The sequence below is a fragment of the Ochlerotatus camptorhynchus genome, unplaced genomic scaffold, assembly GCF_037179485.1.
Source record: "Ochlerotatus camptorhynchus isolate MF236.1 unplaced genomic scaffold, CSIRO-AGI_Acam_v1.1 ptg000033l, whole genome shotgun sequence".
NCBI lineage: Eukaryota > Metazoa > Arthropoda > Insecta > Diptera > Culicidae > Ochlerotatus > Ochlerotatus camptorhynchus.
Window position 1 is genome coordinate 3553519 of NW_027040524.1, and position 22603 is coordinate 3576121.

General features: G+C 39.7%; 1 protein-coding gene across 4 annotated transcripts in view; it reads left to right on the forward strand.

Moving 5' to 3' along the window:
• grh (grainy head) overlaps positions 1–22603 on the forward strand; it is a 558597-nt gene that overhangs the window by 386630 nt on the left and 149364 nt on the right. The window contains exons 2-3 of one of the 4 annotated variants that reach the window (XM_065231301.1): positions 13710–13808; positions 13956–14333. The exons of the other annotated variants lie outside the window; for them this stretch is intronic. Coding sequence (XP_065087373.1) covers positions 13741–13808; positions 13956–14333 — 446 coding nt within the window. The 5' untranslated portion in view covers positions 13710–13740. The remainder of the gene's footprint in view (positions 1–13709; positions 13809–13955; positions 14334–22603) is intronic. 4 annotated transcript variants of the gene reach the window in all.

Here is a 22603-nt window from a genome sequence, read left to right on the forward strand (position 1 = left end):
GCTCTCAATTAACAAATGAGAAAGTGCTCAAAGAACATGTAATAAAGCCAACGAAGAAGATGTTTTATGATATCTTGTCTTTGAACCGATTTTTTAGAAGTTTCAAATAGCATTCAGAATTATAAGGGCCTAACAGTGATGATCGATTCTGTTCATCAATATCCTCTTTGAATTACTACAGTTAAGTTTACCTATTTTCAGACATTCTTTTCCAAAACAGTTCTGATTGTATTGACTAGCAAAAGTAACAGCAAACGCACCGATAAATATTAATACAGTTGAGTTTTTAACAAAAGAAAATAATAATGAAGAGATTCGATCACTGTAGTTCGGAGCTTATGATCCTGATCGTAAAAAATGTTTGTGAAACCTAAAAAAATGGATTTTATCCTTAACGCAATCAAAGCCAAATTTTGGACTCCTCAAATCAAGGCCAAATGTTGGACTCCTTAAAAGAGCTGCGTGACTGCAATAACTCGAAACTCTTAGACACAAGATATTTATGTTCTATGTATCCTTATCCGCTTCATTACACTCGACTGCACTGAAGTATTACAGACTACCTGATCCATTAATCTTGCAATCATTTATTTCATGACGCGACAGAGTAGTTCTCATCGTCTCGATTGAGATTCAAACTGAATTTCAAATCAAATTCCCAGCATCCTAACACCCTGCAAGGCGCCACTGGGTCGAAGGGAAGCGACACATACTGTGCTCGGTTCTGCGCCGTACTCTGTGTGTATGTGTATTATTAATTACACCAATTGTCGGAGCGCGACCGTAATTAATTCGTGATTGAAATTCAATCAATACCCGGCAGTCACTTGCTCTGCTCGGTGCACATTCATTCGCCCCTCGTTTCGCAACGCATGTGCCGTGGTGAGAATTTCCTTTTCATGCAAATTTGCCCCAACTGGCAGCAGAAAACAGACGAACAAAAATTTGTGTTCTTACCCTGCACAACCGGGGCGATGTCGTGTTCGGAGTCCATTTAAAAATCTGCTAAAAGCATCACAACTGTGACTACCTCCAAGGTAATATTCATAAAAAATTCCCACCCGAGGTCCTTTGGTCCCACGGACCGGCCAGATCGGCGAATCTCACGAATGGCAATTCGAAAAATGATCTGCTCCAGGAAAATACTGTTATTAAGATACCCTTCTTCGGTCACTTAAAATTAGTGCGTGGCTGTAGTTTCATCTCCACACTCACTGTGCTGCTACTGCTGCCGTAGATGCAGATGACCAAGCATCGGTGGAGATGTCGCATACCTACTTTTCTGGTGGCTGTGAAACCGATATTCGATATAGCTGCCGGGATAATTAATATTCACCTCTCCTCGATGGGGTAGTCATAATTAAAATTATATCCTTTCGAGGCCGAGGTTTGTGATAGGAGCGCGATGGGAGAATTCAGTCGCTAGAGACGCAAGGGTACCCCCAAGAATAAAGAGTCGCTATTTATTATGAAAGGAAACAGTGTATGGGCAGAATGGTTTTTATTACCATTCAATTAATAGCATGGTTGTGTATTTTGTGTCAAGCAGCAGCAACTAACTGCACCAGTCGCTAGGATGCTAATCGATGCAAAACAGTTGTAGCAGGATTGAGTTGTTGGAATGACAGCGCAGTGATTATAAAGTATTTATAAAGATCAGCAGAATTCCAAGTTCAAATTTGCGATCGAATCTCGGCGCCAGAGTTGACTTTCTTATCAAACAGTAGATAAATTTCCGGGTGTTTGCTAATAGTAAACATAATTTTCAAAAACTGTTATCAAATTTCTGCTTAAACTCATCCAATCAAATGAAGCAAGGCGTATAAATTGCCAACGCTTATGAATATTCGATTTAAGTTTATCACCCGATTAAATTCTGCAACCTGTCGAAACGAGTGGTGATGCCGCGACTTTGCTACATCCCAATTTTCTCGGAACTCATTTCAATATTTTCCACTTACTCATTCCATTCGCCGACGTTGGTAGGGACGAAATATCACCGCGACGGTCTCTATTAGAATAAAACCACAATGAATAATAAATCCAACAACATTATACACGCAATCGGGCAAATAGCGACAAACCATTCGTCATTCTCTATATACTAGCAGACGACGACGATGATGCGCGTTCTTCACCATTGATCCGCACCACCTACCTACTATGAGAAGCTGCGTTCGAATACCTACAACACAGAATTCGAATCCTCTCTGAGTCAGTCAGTCAGTCACTCGGTCAGCCAGCTGAGAAATGGAACTTGCGGACAAAACGTCTCCTGCGATTATCGACCCATAGCCAGCAGCGTCAGTCACAGTGCGGCATGGCGGTGCTCAGCTGCAGTTTGTCCGTTCGTCATCATCACCATCATCATCCCCGCCACACAATCCGTTAATAGGCCTTCCTCTCAGGCTTGACAGAGAAGCGTATTTTGCTCCCGCTGGTGTTACGCAACTCCATGCCCGTTAAATTATCCCTTGCGGCAATTTTAAAATAATGCCAATAATAAACGGTGTCGCAATAATTAAACTATGTTTTGGCCTGCCGGGTGCGAGCGACTCTAACTACTGCTTGCTGTCGCAGTGCTACCTTTGCACAGTGGGGTGAGTCCTAACAAAACAAGGACAAAATTCAGAAAGGTCTTGTTAAAGGCCACCGAAAGTTTCTTTCGGTCAGTTTCAAGGCTAAGTACTATTTTAATCAAATTGATTAGTTTCGGGAATGGTCCCAAGGAAGTGGCCAAAATGTGTTTGGAACTAAAATTCAGCATGCGACATCTTTATTGCAATAATTTGTTGTACCAGCTTAATTACCGATTACAATAACTTACTTTGGACATAGCCAACTTTGATGCCACGCTTGTCATTGAGCCGAAGCGATTTGTGCAGTTTATCGGACTTGATATAAAAAAAAAACATAATTTTGCGCTAACTATCGAAAATTTTCAAAACATTAGGATATAATTTTTGAAAAGCTGATGAAATTTTCTTTCTTACAGTGCTAAATTGGTGGGGACTAAATTGGATTTTTTCTTTTGTATTCGTAATTGAACATTGACGGTTAAAGAAAATGATCAAAAAAATCTCTTATGTTCAAATTTATTGATCATGGTGCAAAAGCCTACACACATTTAAAAAAAAACATAAGCTATGATTAAATTTTAAAATCTTATAAGGTTAAACAAGTCTATAGAAAACGTAATTTGGCTGGCATTTTTCGCCTTTTTATGCTTTGAAATTCTACCAAAGGTTTATTTCTCTACCGATTGGCATTACAATCGGTATTTAATGAATGGGAATGCTTATGGGAATATATCAAAAGATCAAAACTACATGATTTCATTTTTCAATTATGTCCGCCCTCGCCCCACTGTGCGTTGGTTTCTTTAGTTGGAAGTTGTTGGACTGTGCAAAAAAAGCACAACAAAACGATCGTAATTGTAGCGTGGTTAGTTTCGTACGATTCCTATCAATGTTAAATAGTAGGTACAATAACAATTGTGCTAGCCGTAAGAAAAGGGGGAAAGAGGATAGGAATATGCGGATGCCCTGTTTGTAAAAATCGTGTGAATTAATTCGATTAACAGTGCACGTTTAGGTTTGGTATAAATCTATAAATCAATTATATTGGAAATTCTGTACGTAATTTTGTTAACAAGCATATTTTTTGTCACGTTTTATGCTCAAAATTACGTGAGAGAGATTTTACGTTAGAATTAAAATTTGTTTTTAAACTCTTAATTTTTTTTTTGCCTTTTTTGATTATGCTTAACCAAATGAAGTTTACAGAGCCTGTTCATTATACAATTAAATAAACAGCATGTGGTGAAAGTTGTCTGCAAACATAATCCTGAGGGTGCTCCTTAAACCATCACAAAGTTCTTATTATCTAATCTAACTCTTAAAGGGTGTATTCGATAAAAATGGCACACCGAAAATCTTCTGTAACTATTCAACCAAATGAGTAAATCTTATTCATCGTGTATTGTTTAGATCTTTCATATTTCATAGTTATTCATACATTAGTCCAAGTCGTATCATCGAAACAAGAAATTTTCCGTGGCGAGATGGACCGTCACACGGTCTAGGCTAGGAAAAAGAGGAGCAGCAAAAAAAAGAAACTGTCCGTGAAAAATTGGTGTCGACTTACAATCAAACTCCAGAACGTCCCAACGATGGATCGCTAAAAAGCTTGGAATTGCAAATACAACTGTGTCTCGTGTGATAAGAACCTTCAAGGAGCGTCTGAGTGCCCGAAGGAAGGAAGGGAGTGGTCTTAAAAGTGGTCCTTCTTCTTCTTCTTCGCTTTTCAAGCTTATTGCATATCGCATATTAGCTTATTGCGTGCTCTCAACTTAGTGTTCTAGATGCACTTCCACAGTTATTAATTGAGAGCTTTCGATGCCTGTACCATTTTTGCATTGGTATAATTGTGTGGCAAGTCCAATCATACTTCTATGCCCAGGGAAATCGAGAAATTTTCCATCCCGAAAAATTCCTAGAACGGACCGGAAATTGAACCCAGCCACCTCCAGCATGGTCTTGCTTTGTAGCTGTGCCTTTACCGACTGAGCTAAAGGAGGCCCCAAAGTGGTCCTATGGACAGTAAAATGGCCAGGAAAGTGGTGCAACAGTTCAAGAACGGTCCAAACATGTCAATTCGAGATGTCGCTAAAAAGTCCAAGGTTTAAGTCGGTTTGGTGCAGTAAACCATGTTGGGTTACATGTTTACAAGGTGCAAAAAGCCCCAAAGCGAGGTGAAAAACATAACATCACTGCGAAAACCCGCGCCAGGAAACTTTACACGAAGTTACTCACCAAATCGTGTTGCATCGTGATGGATGGCGAAACTTACGTCAAGGTCGACTTCCGTCAACTTCCTGGGCAAGAATATTTCATTGCCAAGTCTAAGTTTGAAGTTCAGGAGGATGGTCGAATGAAGAAATCATCGAAATTTCAAAGAAGTTGCTTCTGGCAGGTGATTTGCGAATGTGGTGAAATAAGCGCTCCCTTCATCACTTCCGGAACAATCAACGGTGCGATTTACACTGCAGAGTGCCTTAAGAAGTGTTTCTCGCCATTAATAAGAAAGCACAAAGGATCAACTCTGTTTTGGCCTAATCTAGCATCCTGCCACTACGCTCGAAATGTGTTGGAGTGGTACCGAGCCAACGGAGTAATTTTTTTTCCTTGATTTGTTTTCCGTCGATCTTGTTTTCCGTGCTGAGCACCAATGCTACCGACGCCAGGGAGGCAGCTCCCACACCTGGACCCTACCTATCGACCCGTTACTCATGAACCGGGGACCAACGGCTTTACATCACTTCCGAAAGAAGGCGTGATCAGAGATGTTATGCCTCAGAACATCCCGGCGGCGTCAACTGGGATTGAACCCAGGCCTGCTGGGGTGAGAGGCAATCACGCTTACCGCTATATCACCGGTGCCGCTATCTGAGTCAATGTTGTGCCAAAAAATATGATCCCACCAAATTCACCGGAACTTCTTCCAATTGAAAAAATTCTGGGCAATTATGAAGACGGAACTTCGCAAACATCCCAAAACTATTGAAACAGAGCTGGAGTTGAAAAAAAAAATGAGTAAAAACAACAAAAATACTGGGACAAACGGTTGTACAAAATTTGATGGGTGGAGTGAAAAGGAGGTGCGGGCATTCGGGATGGGAGACGAAATTGAATAAAACGAATTTTGTAACTCATAACTCATTAGTAGTTTTTCATTCCCAGAAAATTTCAAGCAATCCGATAATCGGTTTAATTTTGAACTTCTTCCAAGATCCATAATTAATTATTATCCTAGTTCATTCAATTCAACCAAGATTTCGGAACATCCACGACCGTCTTCAAACTTCAGGAAAGAACTAGAACCTTTTCTAAGAATGTTCATAAACATCTGGGTGATAAGAAGTTCCGACAACTTCCAATACGTTCACAAATTAAAAACCCTGAAGTTCTAAGAAGCATGCTGGACTTTAACGATACTCCATGAGCCTCTAAGAAATTCCAACTGTTCGCTGAGCTTCTCAAAATTTGGCTGAGCATCTACGAAGTTCCCTGAACTGAAAAAATCTCATCACTTCTATGAAGTTTTACCTCGAATTGCTACGTAAATCGATGACTTCTACAAAATTCTCAGAATAACTTTGAAGTTCACTGCACTTCTTCAAAGTTTCCTTAACTTTTTAGAATGTTGTTGAATATTACCTGAAGTTCTTCAAAGTTACCTGAACTAATCTAAGTCCTTTAAACTTTAACGAAGTGCCCTGAAGATAAAAGTAGACTTTTATTATATTGCCGTAAAACGGGGGAAAGATGATCACTTTTTACTGATAAACATGTATGTTTTTCCAACCATACACAGATAAAAATTCTGAATTTTAATTGTGATGTAAACATTAATTCACGTAGACTTGTATTTCTTTTCATGCAACCGAGCAACTTACAAACAATGTTGTTTACAAAGATGGGCTTTTGTATACAATATTTGCTTCATTGCATGAAATGTGTCAGAACTTTACATGATATATAATGTAAACGTATATGATATGTGACGCTCCATTTATGTGCATCATATTGAACAGAAATTTAAACTACTTTTTTGAACTGTGTATGTTTGGCACACATACAACCATCATCATCATCATCATCATCATCATCATCATCATCAATACCTCTCAAGCCTGTACTAGTAAATGCATGTCAGATGCAGGAATTTAGTTTTTAAATTGCATGCTTGATTAATTTCTCAAAATTAAAATTAGAGTGAAAATGCAAATTATCAATTCTGGGGTTAAGTTGATCATGATCAAAAACCTGCAATGCAATATTCAGAAGCTAGCATTTATACTTGATTTGTGTTCGTTGCAGAAGAATCTTGGATTAAAATGTATACGAAAGCTGCGGTTTACGAAAAAACTGCATTTTATGTTGCAAAATAGTTTAAAAAATACGACCAAATGTACTCATAACTCAGCCAAAACAAACCCTGCTCTGACCGCTCTCACAAACACACACACACATATGCACCAGCATCAAACGTCATTTTTCTGATTACACGGCCACTTAGAATAACTCAGAGAGAAAAAGAGTCACTGCTACTCAGAGGTATGCAGAATATTCTAAAACTACAGGAACTCAGCACTGAGTGCCTGCAATTTTTAGAAAGGTATCATACAACTGAGTAGAAGCGACCCTCTCCTCTGAGTTATTCTCGGTGGCCATGTATGTTTGCGGAATCCGATTCGCTTATCGCAATTATCAGAAAGTTTTTGACGGCTTGGTCCCAATCGGGACGTTTTTCCGCGGGTTGCATAAAATCATCAACTTCATCAACTTCCTGGACAATCTGATCGGCTGCAGCAGATAAATTTGGAAAATGTATGCGGAGCAGCAAGTGATTGACAGCGGACTTTTTCCCAACGTCATATTTCCCCTATTTGATGCTCCATGTTTGCCAAGAAACTTGTTGCCTATTCGGGATGGATTATGCTTATGATTATGCTACTCTCATCAAAAGTACTGTGAATTTCTAGAAGGAATCTCTCGGAATTTATCGTCATTAGTTCTCAGAATTTCTCCTCGGAAGTTCTCTGAACATCTCATCGGAAATTTTGTGAAGTTCTCATCAAAAGTTCTCTGAATTTCTCATCGGATGTTCTCGGAACTTCTCCTCGGACGTTCGCTGAATTTCTCTTCAGAAGCTTTGCACTTATCCTCGGAAGATATTTGAACTTCTCACCGGACGTTCTCTGATCTTCCCGTCGGAAGTACTCTGAACCTCTCATTGACAGTTCTCTGAACTTCTCGTCGGAAGTACTGTGATTTTCTTGTATGAAGTTCTCGGAATTTATCGTCAGAAGTTATCAGAAATTCTCCTCGGAAGTTCTCTGAACTTCTCGTCAGAAATTTTGTGAAGTTCTCCTTGACAGTTCTCTGAACTTCTCCTCAGAACTTCTGTGAACTTTTCCTCGGAAATTTGGTGAACTTCTCCTTAAAATTTTTCTGAACTACTTGTCGGACGTACTAATAACATTTTGTCCGAAGTACTAAGAGCCCCTTGTCGGAAATTATCTGGATTCCACGTTAGAAGTTTTCAGAACATCTCGCCAGCAAATCTCAGATTTTCTCTTCGAAAGTTCTCTGGACATCTCCTCGGAACTTCTCTGGACTTTTCGTCAGAAGATCTCTGAACCTATCGGCGGAAGTTCTCAGAACCTCTTGTCGGCAGTTCTTTCAACTTCTCAACGCAGTACTCTGAACTTTCGATCGGAACTTTAAGGAATGTCAATCAAAACACAAAGCAACCCGGCAGCACCAGCAAATCCGCCAAACAACCAACCGACCAAACGACGAGCAAGCGAGCCCTCTCCTTCTTCTGGAAGCGAGAATCCCCAAGCGAGCCGTCTGTCGACGTTAACCAAGGCAACCACCGAGTACCGATCAGCAAACACCAGCAGCCTACTACCATCGAGAACTTGGCACGGAAAGTCCTCTTATATAAATCTCGAGTAGGATGATGCCCAGTTACGACAGTTCTGTGAAATGTTCGTCATAGTTCAGTGTACTTCTTTTTTAAGTTTTGTGAACCTCTCATCGGAAGATCTCAAAACTTCTCGTCGGAAGTTCTATAAGCGTCCCGTCGGAACTTTTGGAAATTTAAATTAAGTTCTGTGAACTTCTCGGGACTTCTATTAAGAAGATCTCTGAACATCTCACCGGAACTTCTATAAACTTTTCGCTGGAACATCCAAGAAATTCTGTGAACTTCTTGTTGGAAATTCTGTGAACCTCTTGTTGGAAGATCTATAAACTTCTCGACGGAAGTCAACTGTTCTTCTGGTTCTAACTTCAGAAAACATGAATGAAGTTCTGTGAATTTTTCGCCAAAAGTTCTGGGAACATTTCGTATGAAGTTCAATGAACATTTTAACGGAAGTTCGCAGAACTTGTCATCGGAAGAGCTTTAAACTTCTCGACGGAAATACTCTGAATTTCTCGTCAGAACTTCAGGGAATTTCAATTAAGTTATGTGGGACTTAGGGAAGTTCTGAGACATTTTCGTCAGAAGTCCTTTGACCTTCAGGGAAGTTTTGTGAAATTTCATCAAAAGTTCTGTAAACTTCTTACTGGAAGTTATCTGAACTTTTCTTCGGAAATTTTCTAAATTTGTCGTATAAAATTCGCTGAACTTCTCATTGCAAGATCTCTAAACATCTCATCCAAAGTACCCTTAACTGCTCGTCGGAAGATCTTTGAATTTCTCTTAGAAAGTTCTCTGAACCTCTCGTCGGAAGTTCTCTGAACTTTTCGTAGGAAATTCAAGGAAGTTCTGTGAACTTATTGGTGGAAGTTCTCTGAACATCTAGTTGGATTGTTAGTGATTAGTGTTGCACCAAATATTCGGTCAAATTCGCTCAAACACCTTGTCGGCCACTTTTTAGCTGAGAACGCCGAATACCTGACCGAATAGCACTATTCAGTGCATCACTATTAGTGATAGACTTAAGGGTCAGGACTTGTTAGTGACTTAAGGGTGAGTGTTTTGGACTGGTTGGCAAATCTTAGCAACTCGGTAATGAGTACGCAAGAGAGGCGCCACCTGACAATGCAAGCCTGTTCGATTAATAAAACGGAGATGCTCGGTATATGTCAGGACTCTGATGGTGAGATAGAGTGTGAGATCCTGGCATCTTGGTCATTTATAGAGCATCTCACACTTATTAATGAAATAGTCCTGAATTGTCAGGTGGCGCCTCTCCTGCGTGCTCTTCAACGATACCCAGCGCAGGTTCGTTGTTTAAATTTGTTTTAATATCATTGAACATTTTTAACGCTCTATATCAACACAAAATTGAAACTCTAGGGTGGCTCCTAAATATAATCGAGAGAACGATCTTCATATAAATATTCAACATTAAGATAGAAGCACAAACTTGAGCAAAATGTGGTCCAAATATTAAGAAAGGTCTTGTAAAATCCTTTCAGACAGTACAAACCCCATCATGACGCAATTTGGCGCATTTTGGTATCAGATGCCTAAAAAATATTATCAATGTAAAATAGTGTAATATAAAAGCTTAGGAAAAAAATATAATAGAAATAATAATTCATGAGAAAAAAAAATCAAATACGGTTGGCTTCACCCCACTGTGCACTAATTGTTCGCCACGAAAAAAAAATTAACCCTAAGTACGGCTCTGACCAGAGCTAGTAAATATCACGGCCGTCATGTGACGATGAGAAAACAGGTCCTCTCACTATCACGAGTCGAAACTACCTATCATTAGCTTTCTTGTCATTTTTCAATGATCAAGCACTCATGGGAATAATTCTTATGTGGTTTTGACATCAACATTTCTAACTGATTTAGATGAATTTAAGCAAACAACCGTATGTAATTGGTAGAGTGAATACATTATTAAGATTTCCTTGGTACAAGTAACTTTAATAGCATTAAATGAGCTAGTAATAACGATGAACACAACACGTTCTGTCATGACAAAAAATTCAATGATATTTTGAAGACAAAAGTATTTCTGTAAATATCGCGTGAGATCTTTCATTGAAAATGAAATTTGCCAGCCCTGGCTCTGGCAATAAATATTAAAACTATAGTCAAGTAGTTCACCATATCCTCCGCTATCCAATATCCAATTAGTTCCATCAGAACGAAAATAATTCCCTGTGGTTTCACAAACATGACAATCTCGCCCAAGGGGGGCATAGAGCTTCCATTGGAGAAATGGACGCAAATCGTAGCCTTCACTTAACACTCATCATGGAATATTTCTAGATTGAGCTGTAATTAGGGCGTAACAGCTTTTGTAAACAATGACTTATCTCGATGATTTCCCGGAATTCAAGGCACGCCGACGCAAACCAACATGACCAAGGGGTAGGAGAGATCTTCCCCTACCCGATGGTGATGTTGATTTAAGTTAGCTAGCCTCTACTTTCTAGAAATCATCGAGAGAAGTCATTGTTTACAAAAGCTTTAGAAATATTTCATGATGAGTGTTAGGTGAAGGCTACGATTTGTGATTTGTTTCCAAGGTCAACCGTGCAAACTACAGATAAGCACACCGAATAATAGCTGCTATCGAGTATACAGACGATCGCGTGACACACATCGAGAGGTGCTGAACAAAAATCATGACAATATGTCACACTGCACAATACTCGATTGATGTTTGAATATATCCTAGGTCCATTTGTCGATTAGTGCGGAATTTTCACAATCAAGATACGTACAATCTTGAATAAATATTTGAATTTTTGATTGTATGTATCAATATTACAAATCCATCGCTCAGTTTGCGGTAGAAAACGAATAAAGTTAATCGATTTAGAACCTATTTAAAAACGACTTCAAAATACAGCTGCTTGATCATGCCATAAAATTATCAATCTCTTCAAAAATCAATAACTATATAATGTGACGTTTGGCTGCAAACGCTCTTGTGCAAAGTTTTAGCTGAGCAAATTTAGGGTAGCTGTAGAACTTTTCATCATAGTACTAGAATACAATTAACAAAAAGTTTCCTTTTTCCATTGTAATTTCCATATAACTTCAAATGGTTTGCGCCAAATCAGATTTAAATTTGAGAGTTCAAATGATGAGAGGCTGATCAAGATTTGAAGCCGTGGGGGCACTGTGTTGCGAAAATTTCAAATTTTGCAACAGCATTTTAAATACCACCATATTTGTCTTTAATTTGTTGAAACCAGTTGCATTAAATTTGGTTTCAATTTGAGATCACATGATCAGAAAAATAAAATCGCCTAACAACAGAATTGAGTGTATTGAAATTACTAAGCAGATACTTAGTAAAGGCACGGTATTGCCAAGCTGGAGTTCGATTCCCGATTCGATCGATTGAGCTTGCCACAAAATATACAAATTCATGCATTGTTTAGCATAGAAAGCTCTCAATTCATAACTTTTGAAGTGCATCTAGAACACTAAGTTGAGAACCGGCAAAACGCTCGCTGCAGAAGCGTAAAAAGTCCTAAAGAAGAATGTACGGTCAGATCATCTAAAGTGTGTATATTCGACCGAATGTCAAGCTTGGCAGCCTCAAAACTTCGCTCTAACACCATGTCGGCCTGCTTTAGCTCAGTCGGTAAAGGCGCAGCTACAAAGCAAGACCATGCTGGAGGTGACTGGGTTCGATTCCAAGGACATTTTCGCAACAGTTTTGGTGTTATCATGCTATTGTAGACCATTATTGCTTGGGCTAACCCCACATGGTAGGTAATTTTGATTTTTCTCGCCCTTATTAGAAATAGCAAACCGATTGTGCAAATGTATGCGGATTTAAAAATAATGCATTCCACCAACTTAAAGCATGATTCCTAAGCAAATACCATGTAGAACCCATATGAAATCATTTGGCCTGGTGGTACACTTTCTTACAACAACAATCGATTGCAATAAACTTCCGTTTTCGCAATCACACTCCGACCGATCCAGTCCACCTTCAGAACAATATTTAACTGATAGAATTTGCTCCCCATATGCAGCAGTAACGGTAACAATAAAAGGGCGGGTCACCCTGACCATAAACAGCCCAACGAGGCAGTATTCACATGTGACGTGCTGCACACTGCTTCGCGGCTCATGCGGGCGCAGGCACTGATTAGTGATAAATTATCTAAGGGCGACTGGAAAAATAAACAAAAAATAGACTGATTTATGATCGTAAATAAAAATTACTACCACTAGAAATTAGCATACAAATAAAAAGTGCACCGCGATTTTACATATATGATTGCCCCAAGGGAGTGAGTTACATACTTACGTTGCACCACCACCAGCCACTAGAGGCGGGCTCTGGCTGCTGACCAGAACTCAATTATTCTCTCCTTCCTTCTTCCCTGCTGCGCTGCAGCTACTCACGTTTGCAGTACACCCACTTCAAGCGGGCCGTAAGGGAAGCAATTTAGGGCCACGTGCCCCCAGATGGATATTTGCACTCTTTTACGCTACTTTTAAGACTTTTAAAACCCCGACGCAGGCGAGACCGGATCGTGAGATAATTACGATCAATTTTGAGATTTATTCACCCCCGTTCGCAGTCTGATGCAAAACATAAGTAAACAATTTAGTGCGGATCAGAATTTGCCTTCCATACACTCTGTTGGCGGTCAAGATTGCCGGCAGTGAATGCGATAAAGGCAGCAAATTCGAACCGGAGTCGTAATTTATGTTGCATGCTCATGTTGAACAAGTTTATCCCGGTAACGTAGCAGCAGCAATAACAACAAGAGTAAGAAAGTACAACGGCAAAAAAAATCATCGAAAATCATGTAACATGCTCTCCGTTCTCGAGTTGCTTGAGAGTTTTACGTGTTGTAATCGCTGTGATGTTTCACGGAAGGGTACAAGCTTTAGAGTGGCGTGAAATTCGATCCAAGGGAAAGTATCGGTGTCATGCCAATTTTTTTTTTACTGAACATTAAAACAAAGAGCGTAACGAATTCTTCAGAAAATAATAGATTATGATACTGTTAAATGAAGAGTGATTTCATAGGGCATGCCGATTATATCTGGAGATTTCTAGCCCCAAGGCGTTTAAGCTACCTGTGGTCGAATCGAAAAGCACTGATGAAGACATTCCTCTACGCGGGGAGCCAGCAGATGAAAGACAATAAACAAAAAATACAATCCCCTGTGAACATTTCTCCCCCATGTAGCCGACGAATCGTATCGCACCCCGAATCACCGATGTCTGCTGATCCGGTAAGCAGTGATAGCATCGCACACATCAGCGCCACCCAAGCAGCGTACGCTCGGTAAGTACAATTGAATTCCGGAACCCCCTCCCCCCCCCCCCCCCCCTCACAGTTCACTCTTACATGGCAAAACACCGCAGTGAACACAATCGACCGAACTCCTCCCCAATCATCATCATCGTCTTCTCTTCGACTCCCCACTTGCAGGTATTATGAACACCCACTGACAGCAGCTACCTCCGCCATGTTGAACGTCAATAGCAGTACAAACAACAACAACAACAGCCACAGCACCGCCAGCAGTAGTCCAGTTGGCACCAACGGCAACAACCACACCAGCAGTGGTTCACAATCGTCGCCGGAAGACGATACCCACAATACAAATTCTAGTCTTGCCCTCAACTCCCTCACTCATCACCAGCACCATCAACAGCAGCATCAGCACCAGCACCAGCACCAGCATGTCCAACAGCAGCAACAGCAGCAACCGCAGCAGCATCAGCAAATTCATCAACTGCACAACAATAACGGCACCTTCATCTACGAGTACTACAAGGTCCAAGACAAGGACGGGCTGCAATGGAGGTAAAATTCAATTACCCCCTCGACTGAAGCTTTCTATTTTGAAATTTGGGGGCGCCTTTCGTTAGCCAACGGCCGGCATTTGGTCTGCTGGTTGCGTGAATGAAGGCATTAATAAATGGGGGGAAATTCGATTACGAAGAAACACGCCCGTTTTGTCGGCGGAAAACCAGGGTGGGAAAACTATTTAAAACCCATACTCGGTTCGTTACATTGTTGAGCAAACGAAGGGGTCTTAATTGATTGGCGAATTTTGCGGGTGGTCACTGCCACCTACCTGATGTTGTATTTCAGTGAACTTCTTCGGCAGCTGTAATTCGCATGGTTTATTTTCTGTTTTGTTTGTCGATGTGTGATAATGCTTGCTGCCTTTTACTTCAATGCGCTGTTAGCTGGATCTAGAAGACCTCTGAGTTTGTAATATCTATATTAGGATTGGTTACAACCCCCTTCCTCAGTAATCTTTCTCTCTGTATTGAGCTCCCCAACTACTGTGCTAAATTTGATCGAAGCCATGATCTGCATTTGCGGAACAACTTTGGGGTTTGTATGGGAAAATGTAAGGGAAACGACTCTAAATTGTTCATACGCTTATCAAAAATTCTAAATGTTTGAGACTTAGACTAAGAAAACTATGCAGAATAACTTTGTCAAAGATTTGCATTCTGTGCTAAAGTTATTAACCATTTATTTTAGGCCAAGTGCTTCGCACATATCTACAAGCTGATATGGTCCACATTTATATGGGGGAAAGTTTTTAACATTTTTTTTTTTTCATTTTAACAACCCCTTGCCTCTCTGAAAATTTCAACTCATTCGGATGTAACACGAGCTGGCGCTTTTGATTTAAAATGCATATGGGGATATTGGTTGAAGTGTATGGAGAAATAACATTTCTTCACTCTTTCGTGTATAGAACTGGTGCAGCAAACTCGATTAAGCTCAGAATTTCAGCACACGTAGCTTAATCTATAAGGATCAACTTTGGTAAAGACAGCATCACGATTCAAGTTAATGTTGCGGCACACGGCAATCATAGAACTTTGGACGTCTTTTTAGCAAACCCAGTTTGTTTTGTGGGAATATGCTTTAAGCTGTAAATTTTATTTTAATTAGTTTTAAGTGTAAAATAGAATATATAGAAATCTTACATTGTTTAGTCCAATTTTTATTTGTTTATCGTGTTGCAACTTCTTGTGTATATCTTGGATTATTGTCTATCAATTTAATACAATATTTAGTTCCATGTATGTAATTCAATGTCGTATACTTACAATTGTGTGTAGTTCAAATGTTAGATAGTTTAATGTAATTTGTTCTTTAAGATAGACTGTAACAATCGTTTAACTATTTATCACTGACTACAAATTTTCTAAATAAGAAGCTTCTTTTTCATCTTCCTTTTACCCTACCATCTACCAATAAAATTGCAACGCTGTCAACTTGACGTTCAATGGAAACTGTAGTGAACGTTTGCAGACAGTTCAGACGGACAGCTTGCCAAGGTTTTTATGATTCGCGAGGTGTTCACTTTCGCCAACATTCCCCGCCACGTATTGCTGGATGTCTTCTCCAGCCATACCTCTTCTCAACATATTGAGCACCGCTAATCTTGCAACTGGCCGTTGGAGTATTTCTCTGGCTGTCTGCACTTCTGCCCTGCGTATCCTTCCGTCTTTTCCACGATGCACTTCCAAAACCTTTCCCCTAATCCAGCTATTCTTAATACCTTCATCCACTATGATATCTCCTGGTGTCACTGGTTTGATGTCGTTGAACCACTTGGTTCGTCGATTGATTGTCGGCAGGTATCCTTTGATCCATTTAGTCCAGAATTGATCTAAGAGATACTGGACGTGATTACAGTTTGACCTGAGGGCTCCCCCTTTATCAGTTGGCATCTTGACTGGTTGCACAACTCCGCTAGAGCTCAAAAGCAGGAAATGATTTGGTGTTAGTGCTTCATCTTCCTGTGAATCCAGCGGAACGTATGTCAATGGCCGTGAGTTGATAATGGACTCCGCTTCCGCCATGTATGTGCGAAACGTTTCTTCGTCAGGCTTCCGTGACGTGGAGAGAGTTTCTAAAGCGGCCTTCAGTGTACGTACCATACGTTCCCAAACGCCACCCATATGAGGTGCAGCGGGTGGGTTGATATGCCACTATGTGTCGTAGGTAGTAAACGTTCCCGCCAACGAATGATGCTGTCAATCTCCTTATTTCCTTCTCTACTTGCTCCTACAAAATTCGTGCCCTGGTCACTGTAGATGTCTTGAGGCGCACCCCTCCTTTAAATGAACCTCATGATAGCCATCTTGCAAGATTCAGTCGACAGTGTGCTTGCCACTTCCAAATGGACAGCTCTCACCGTCAGACACGGGAACAACATTACCCTCCACTTGACGCTACTTCTTCCAATGCGAATCAAATATGGCCCACAGTAATCAACGTCCACGAAAGAGAACGGTCTAACGAACAGTGTCACTCTTGCTACTGGTAATGGAGCCATACGAGGATTCATGGGAAAAGCTCGATAGACATTACACCACGTATATTGCCTTTGAACAATCAATCTCAAAGCAGGAATATAGAATTTTTGCCCGATCTCATTCATCCAACTTAACTTGTTGCTCTGGAGAAAGTGAACCGTTCTTCTGTATTATCAGCAGTGTTGGCAAAATCAGAAATCAATTGATATTTTTCCGCTCTCATGCGCTCGCAATATCACGCGTGATATTAGAACAAAATATCACGCTTGATATTGATTTTACAAGCTCCTTTGATATTGCGAGACTATTAACAACGTGTAAAAATCAAGTTGAGAGTTGACTCGACACAAAATTGATTCCGTTGCACATCGCTTTCTTAGAAAAAGAAAGTATAGTTTGCTATCTCTTTTTCTCTTCACCGATGGCAGACACGAAGTGACTGCTGCCAGCCGTTATGGAAGTTTCGGTTACATTCGGGTGTAAAGCAAAAATCATGAAACTCAATCTCACCACAGTTTGTTGAGATTTGCAGCTGGTGAGTTTTGTTAGCTTGATATTCCGAGCTGCGATATCACAGCTTGCAAAATCAACCACAGTTGTTTGCTTGTTGATTTTTGTCTACGAAAATCAAGCGTGATCTTGGGCGTTGGTGAGATTTGATTTTTTGATATTTTCCCAACAATGATTATCAGGATATGTTTCCAGATGTATTGGCCGCCACAGAGTAGTTTCTGCTTTCCGTTGCTCTTCCCGAGCTAGAATCATTTTATCCGGAAGTTCTGTATGAAATTTTTTCCGGCATTTGGCGACGGTACAAAGTCAAACGCACACCTTTTGCCTAACCCGTACGATATACACGGAGATTTGAAGTATGTCTTCAAATCTTATGGCCCTTCGCTCATTTTCAACTTCTATCCAATTTTCATACTGCCGTACTCTAACGGAACTATCCACCTACCCTCTTCTAAGATCATTCTCTAGCTAATAAATTATCACACTAAAGCTTCATTTTAGATAGCATTTCCAACCAACTCCAATTTTATGATTTTTTTTACCAGCAACTGAATAATTTCGTTTAATTTCCGATACATTTTCTCGAGCAAGCTTACGAAATTCTTCCGCAAATCCAGGTCGTAACCAAATTTGTTAAAATTTTGCACAGTTGTTTAAATATGACTTCATCGAAAGAGGAGTGACGAGGAGAGGGTTGTGATTCGCCATAAAAACTTGACCCATCATAATCTATATCCATGAGGGCCTGAGTAAAAAGGTGGCAGACAGGGATCATTTAGAAAAGTTCTTCAATCCATACTTACTATTGTTCTATTAGATGAAATAATAACACTTACCATATTAACAATATGATCCACTCTTTCGTTTAACTGGCGAACGGATTCCTTCGCGATGAGAGCGCCTCTGTGGCCAAAAAGGCTACCAATGGGTTTGTTGATTTACTCGAGGGGTAAACTAAATGAAAATGTATGTCATAATAAAAATGGGTTATTTCAGCATATTATTTTATTTGATGACAACAGTAACAATTCAGACAAATGTTCATGTAAATATACAAATTGTAATAAATCAATGTAACTTGACTTTTATTCTTGTAATAAGTGCTATGTTTACGCCCCTCAATTTTAATTGTATGAATGTTGCTAACTTTTTTCAACGCTAGATGGTGAGAGACGCAATAAGTTTTGGGTTACCATTGCAATGTATGGGAAAGTTTATCATATTGTTAATATGATATATTTGATTTTTAGCGGAAGATAAATAGAATCAACAAATGACCGTCATTATGGCTTATATGCATTGTTAAATCAGCCATGGAGGCAATTTTTGGCCTCTATCAATCTTGTCCTTTAGTTTCCCTGGATTTTGTCCTGGGAATCCTCACATTTTGAAAAAGTTAGGTGAGTTTCTGTTAAATGTGATGCTCATAAATTGAGAGTAAGGAATCATATAAGTTTACATTATACAACAGGTAAAGTTATGAGACATTATTTCGACCAATTTTGTATGCAATATTTCTTGCAAGTTCCTAGTTTGCGTGGAAAGAAACACATACAAGTTTACATTAGACTGGCCCACATTTATATGGGAGATGGGTTAAACCCTAGATTTGTGCCATTAGGTGAGGAAACCACACTCATTTCAGCTCATTTGGATAGTACACGAGCTAGCGCTTTTGGTTTAAAGTTCATATGGGGATTTTTGTCAAATTGTATGTTGAAATAACATTCCTTCACTCTTTCGTGCATATAACTGGTTCAGCAAACTCGATTAAGGCCAGAATTTCAGCACATGTAGCTTAAACTATACGGAACAACTAAGTTAAAGACAATATCACGATTCAAGTAGGGATTAAGGTGATATTCATTCTTGAATTTACATGTGCATTTTGTTCGTATATTGTAGCAAAATAGCTTAACTAGTTATCATTCAAAACTAAAAGTTCATATTTTCCACATGCAGACTTAGCGGCACCGTTGGTGTAGTAAGCGTGATTGCCTCTCACTGCAAAAGGCTTGTATTCAATCCCAGTCGGCACCGCCAGGATTTTCTGAGGCATAAAATCTCTGATGGGAAAGGAAGTAAAGCCGTTGGTCCCCGGTCAACTCATGGGTCGATAGGATAGGGTCCAGGGTGGGAGCTGCATCCATGACGTCGGTAGCATTGGTACTCAGTACAGAAAACAAGATCGACGAAAACCAAATCAAGAAAAAAAACTACAACTACAAACTGCAGCAGGGGTTTGTGTTGTGTGTAGGAATTGGAATTGGAGCGGGGCTCTCTCTGTTAATACTCTTTAATATGACGCGGTTGACATAGATGATCCACAGCAACTCACGAAGAGCTACTCAATCCGATCAATTGCAGTTCAGCTTCTTCCTCTTTCTATGGATGCTCATGTGGGCTGCAGCTCACTGCTTGCAGGCAGCCTTTCGTTGTGTACTGGAGAACACCACCACTCACCACGCGGTGATTGAATAAACACCGTTTGGTGAGACCGGATGGAATTTAACTTTGAAATCTGTGTTAGGGAAAGTTGCGTAGAAATATATCTGATCAATTGGTGGTAAAACTATTGAAATTAACGTTCAAAATCTTTCAAAATTTTGTTACATGTTCCATTTTCGGTTTTCACAAAGTGTCTCCCTATATAGAAATCACAGACGTAATCCTACGTCAAAAAAAAATTAAAATATTGCAGATATGGAACTGATCAAGAGTTTTTTACTTGAGGATGTCAAATTGTTTTGGTGAGTAGTTTTTGAGTAGTGTAGTTCAGAAGAGCAAAACTTTGTTGCGTCTTTAATTTTAGCAGATTCGTAGAAAAAAAGTCCTATCGATTATTTTTTCGATTTTAGTATTAAGAATTAAAATCCATCATCTCTGGATCAAAATCAGACCACTTTCATGCCGCGACCGACTTTGGTTTTTGCAATCACGCCCCCAATGATGCCTTAATATACATGGTATGTTATATAGTTGAAGATGCTAATTTCGAATAACTGACTAGTTGTCCTAGCTCGCTATCTACTTTCTATATGCAATTTTCACACTGCCGTAATCTAAATGGAACTATCAGTTCTATACTTTCAATCTCCTCCTCATCTATCGTATAAAAATTACCACTTCAGTCAGTTATTCGAAATTAGCATCTTCAACTATGTAAATCGTTGACTTCACGCAGAAGTAATACTAAACATATAGTCAAAGTACATGGTATGTTAGATTTAAACATATATAGATAGAGCTGGAATTAGGCGTAACAGCTTTTGTAAACAATGACTTCTCTCGATTATTTTTAGGAATTCAAGGCACGCCCACGCAAACTAACATTTCTGTCGCGTAGAGGAAGTATTATCCTACCTTTTGGTGATGTTGATTTGCGTGGGTGAGGCTTGACGTTCAAGACATCATCTAAAGAAATCATTGTTTATAAAAGTTGTTACGCCCTCTATCTTGATATGGGAACTGACATCGATTTGATGACCTTGACAAATGTCCAAAAAATACTCTTCTTACAAATTTATGGTGATTCTGAAAAGGACCGTTTTGTCGTGATGGTTGAGTAATACTGATCTATTAGGGTGTTAAACAAATATGAGACTGGTGAGCTGTATGTTGTTTGGAATGAGGGTGACACGCTTGGCATAGATGGCTCACAGCGACTCACGAAGAGCTACTGAATCCGATAAATAGGGGTGCAGCTACTTCCTATTTCTATGGATGCTCAACTGCAGCTTGCTGCTTGCAGGAAGCCTTTCGTTGTGTACTGGAGAACATCACCACTCACCATTGATTGAATAATCACCGTTTGGTGAGACAGAATGGAATTCAACGTTGAAATCTGTGTTAGGGAAATCGCTCTTCGCAGGCAATCGGTGATAATTTTTACTATCAAAGCAACAATTGCACATTTATGCAAATTTGAATAGTGACATTTTAAAAAAATGATAAATTCCTTAATTTCACAGATGTGTAGAAATATATCTGATCGATTGGGGATAAAATTATTGAAATAGGTCCAGATGCAGCTGAGTTATTAATGTTCAAAATCTTTCATAATTTTGTTACATGTTCCATTTTCGGTTTTCACCCCCATATAAAAATCACAGACGTATTCCTACGTCAAAAAACATGCAGACTCCCGTCTTTCGGTAAGATAACCACTCTCTGAATGGTTCAGCTGAATGAGCTGAAACTTTCAGAGAACGGTTTTCTTATGGCACAAATCTTGTGGTTGGCCCGTGGAAAATTTTAACTTTTATTTTTGTGGGCCATTTTAGTTTACATGCATAGATGTTTACGGCATAAGCAATATTCAGATTTTGTGTTGTGTTGTGCAATTAAACCTGACAAATAAATGATTGTCCCTGAATTTCACTTGACTCCTGGACTTGATGCAATATGAAGTAACATTTTTGGGCATAAGAGTCTTGTGGTCTAGCCTAGCAGTCCCTTGGATTTACTCTCAAGATTCCGTTTTTGCTCTGTTGCCAGCTTTGTTATAACTTTCTGTTTGGGTGGGGCCTCATTTGGGGAGTCGAAACGAATTATTTTTTGTATGAACGCTTCTACGAAAAAGTCGTTTCGACTTGGTTGCATAATGAGACTCCTGTATTGCCATTTTCACATGAGATTTGTCAGCTCTGACTCTGACATTCAGTCTGTGGTTCTTGAATCAGTTTGGAAAATGTATTCTCTTAAGGTAATGACAGCATAGTGAATCTATCAGCACCGCCGGTTCGAAAAACCACATCACTAAATCAAACCACGCATCTCCCTTTGGAATACAGATAATTTTTAATTTATATCGACGAAATTCTATTCGAATTAAAATGCTTCCGCATTATTGCATTACGTCTCGGTCACAGATCCGCTGAACAGACTACATTTTTCTGAGACAGTGCTCACCATTCAGATTGCAGCCGATCGTTCGTCGATTCGAAACGATTGTCATAAGTGTGGTAATTTATGGGCCAACGAAAAAAAAACCACGGGACCAAAAATTATAATATCTTCCGTATCGTCTACCAAGATTCTCGCCCAATCGATCGCTCGAATGTAGCGCTTTCCAGCTTCTTTTCCGAACAATTGGTTTATTAGAGGGTGATCCTCGATTCCCAGCGGGATGAATAATGCATTTTTAAAAGTCGAACTACATCGACCAAGTTGAAGGATCTGGTAGGGGGGATGGAAGAGGAAATTTAATTTATTGGATTAAACAGCTTGTGAAGAGCCGTTTCGACCGAAGAAAGAATGAAGTAGCAACTC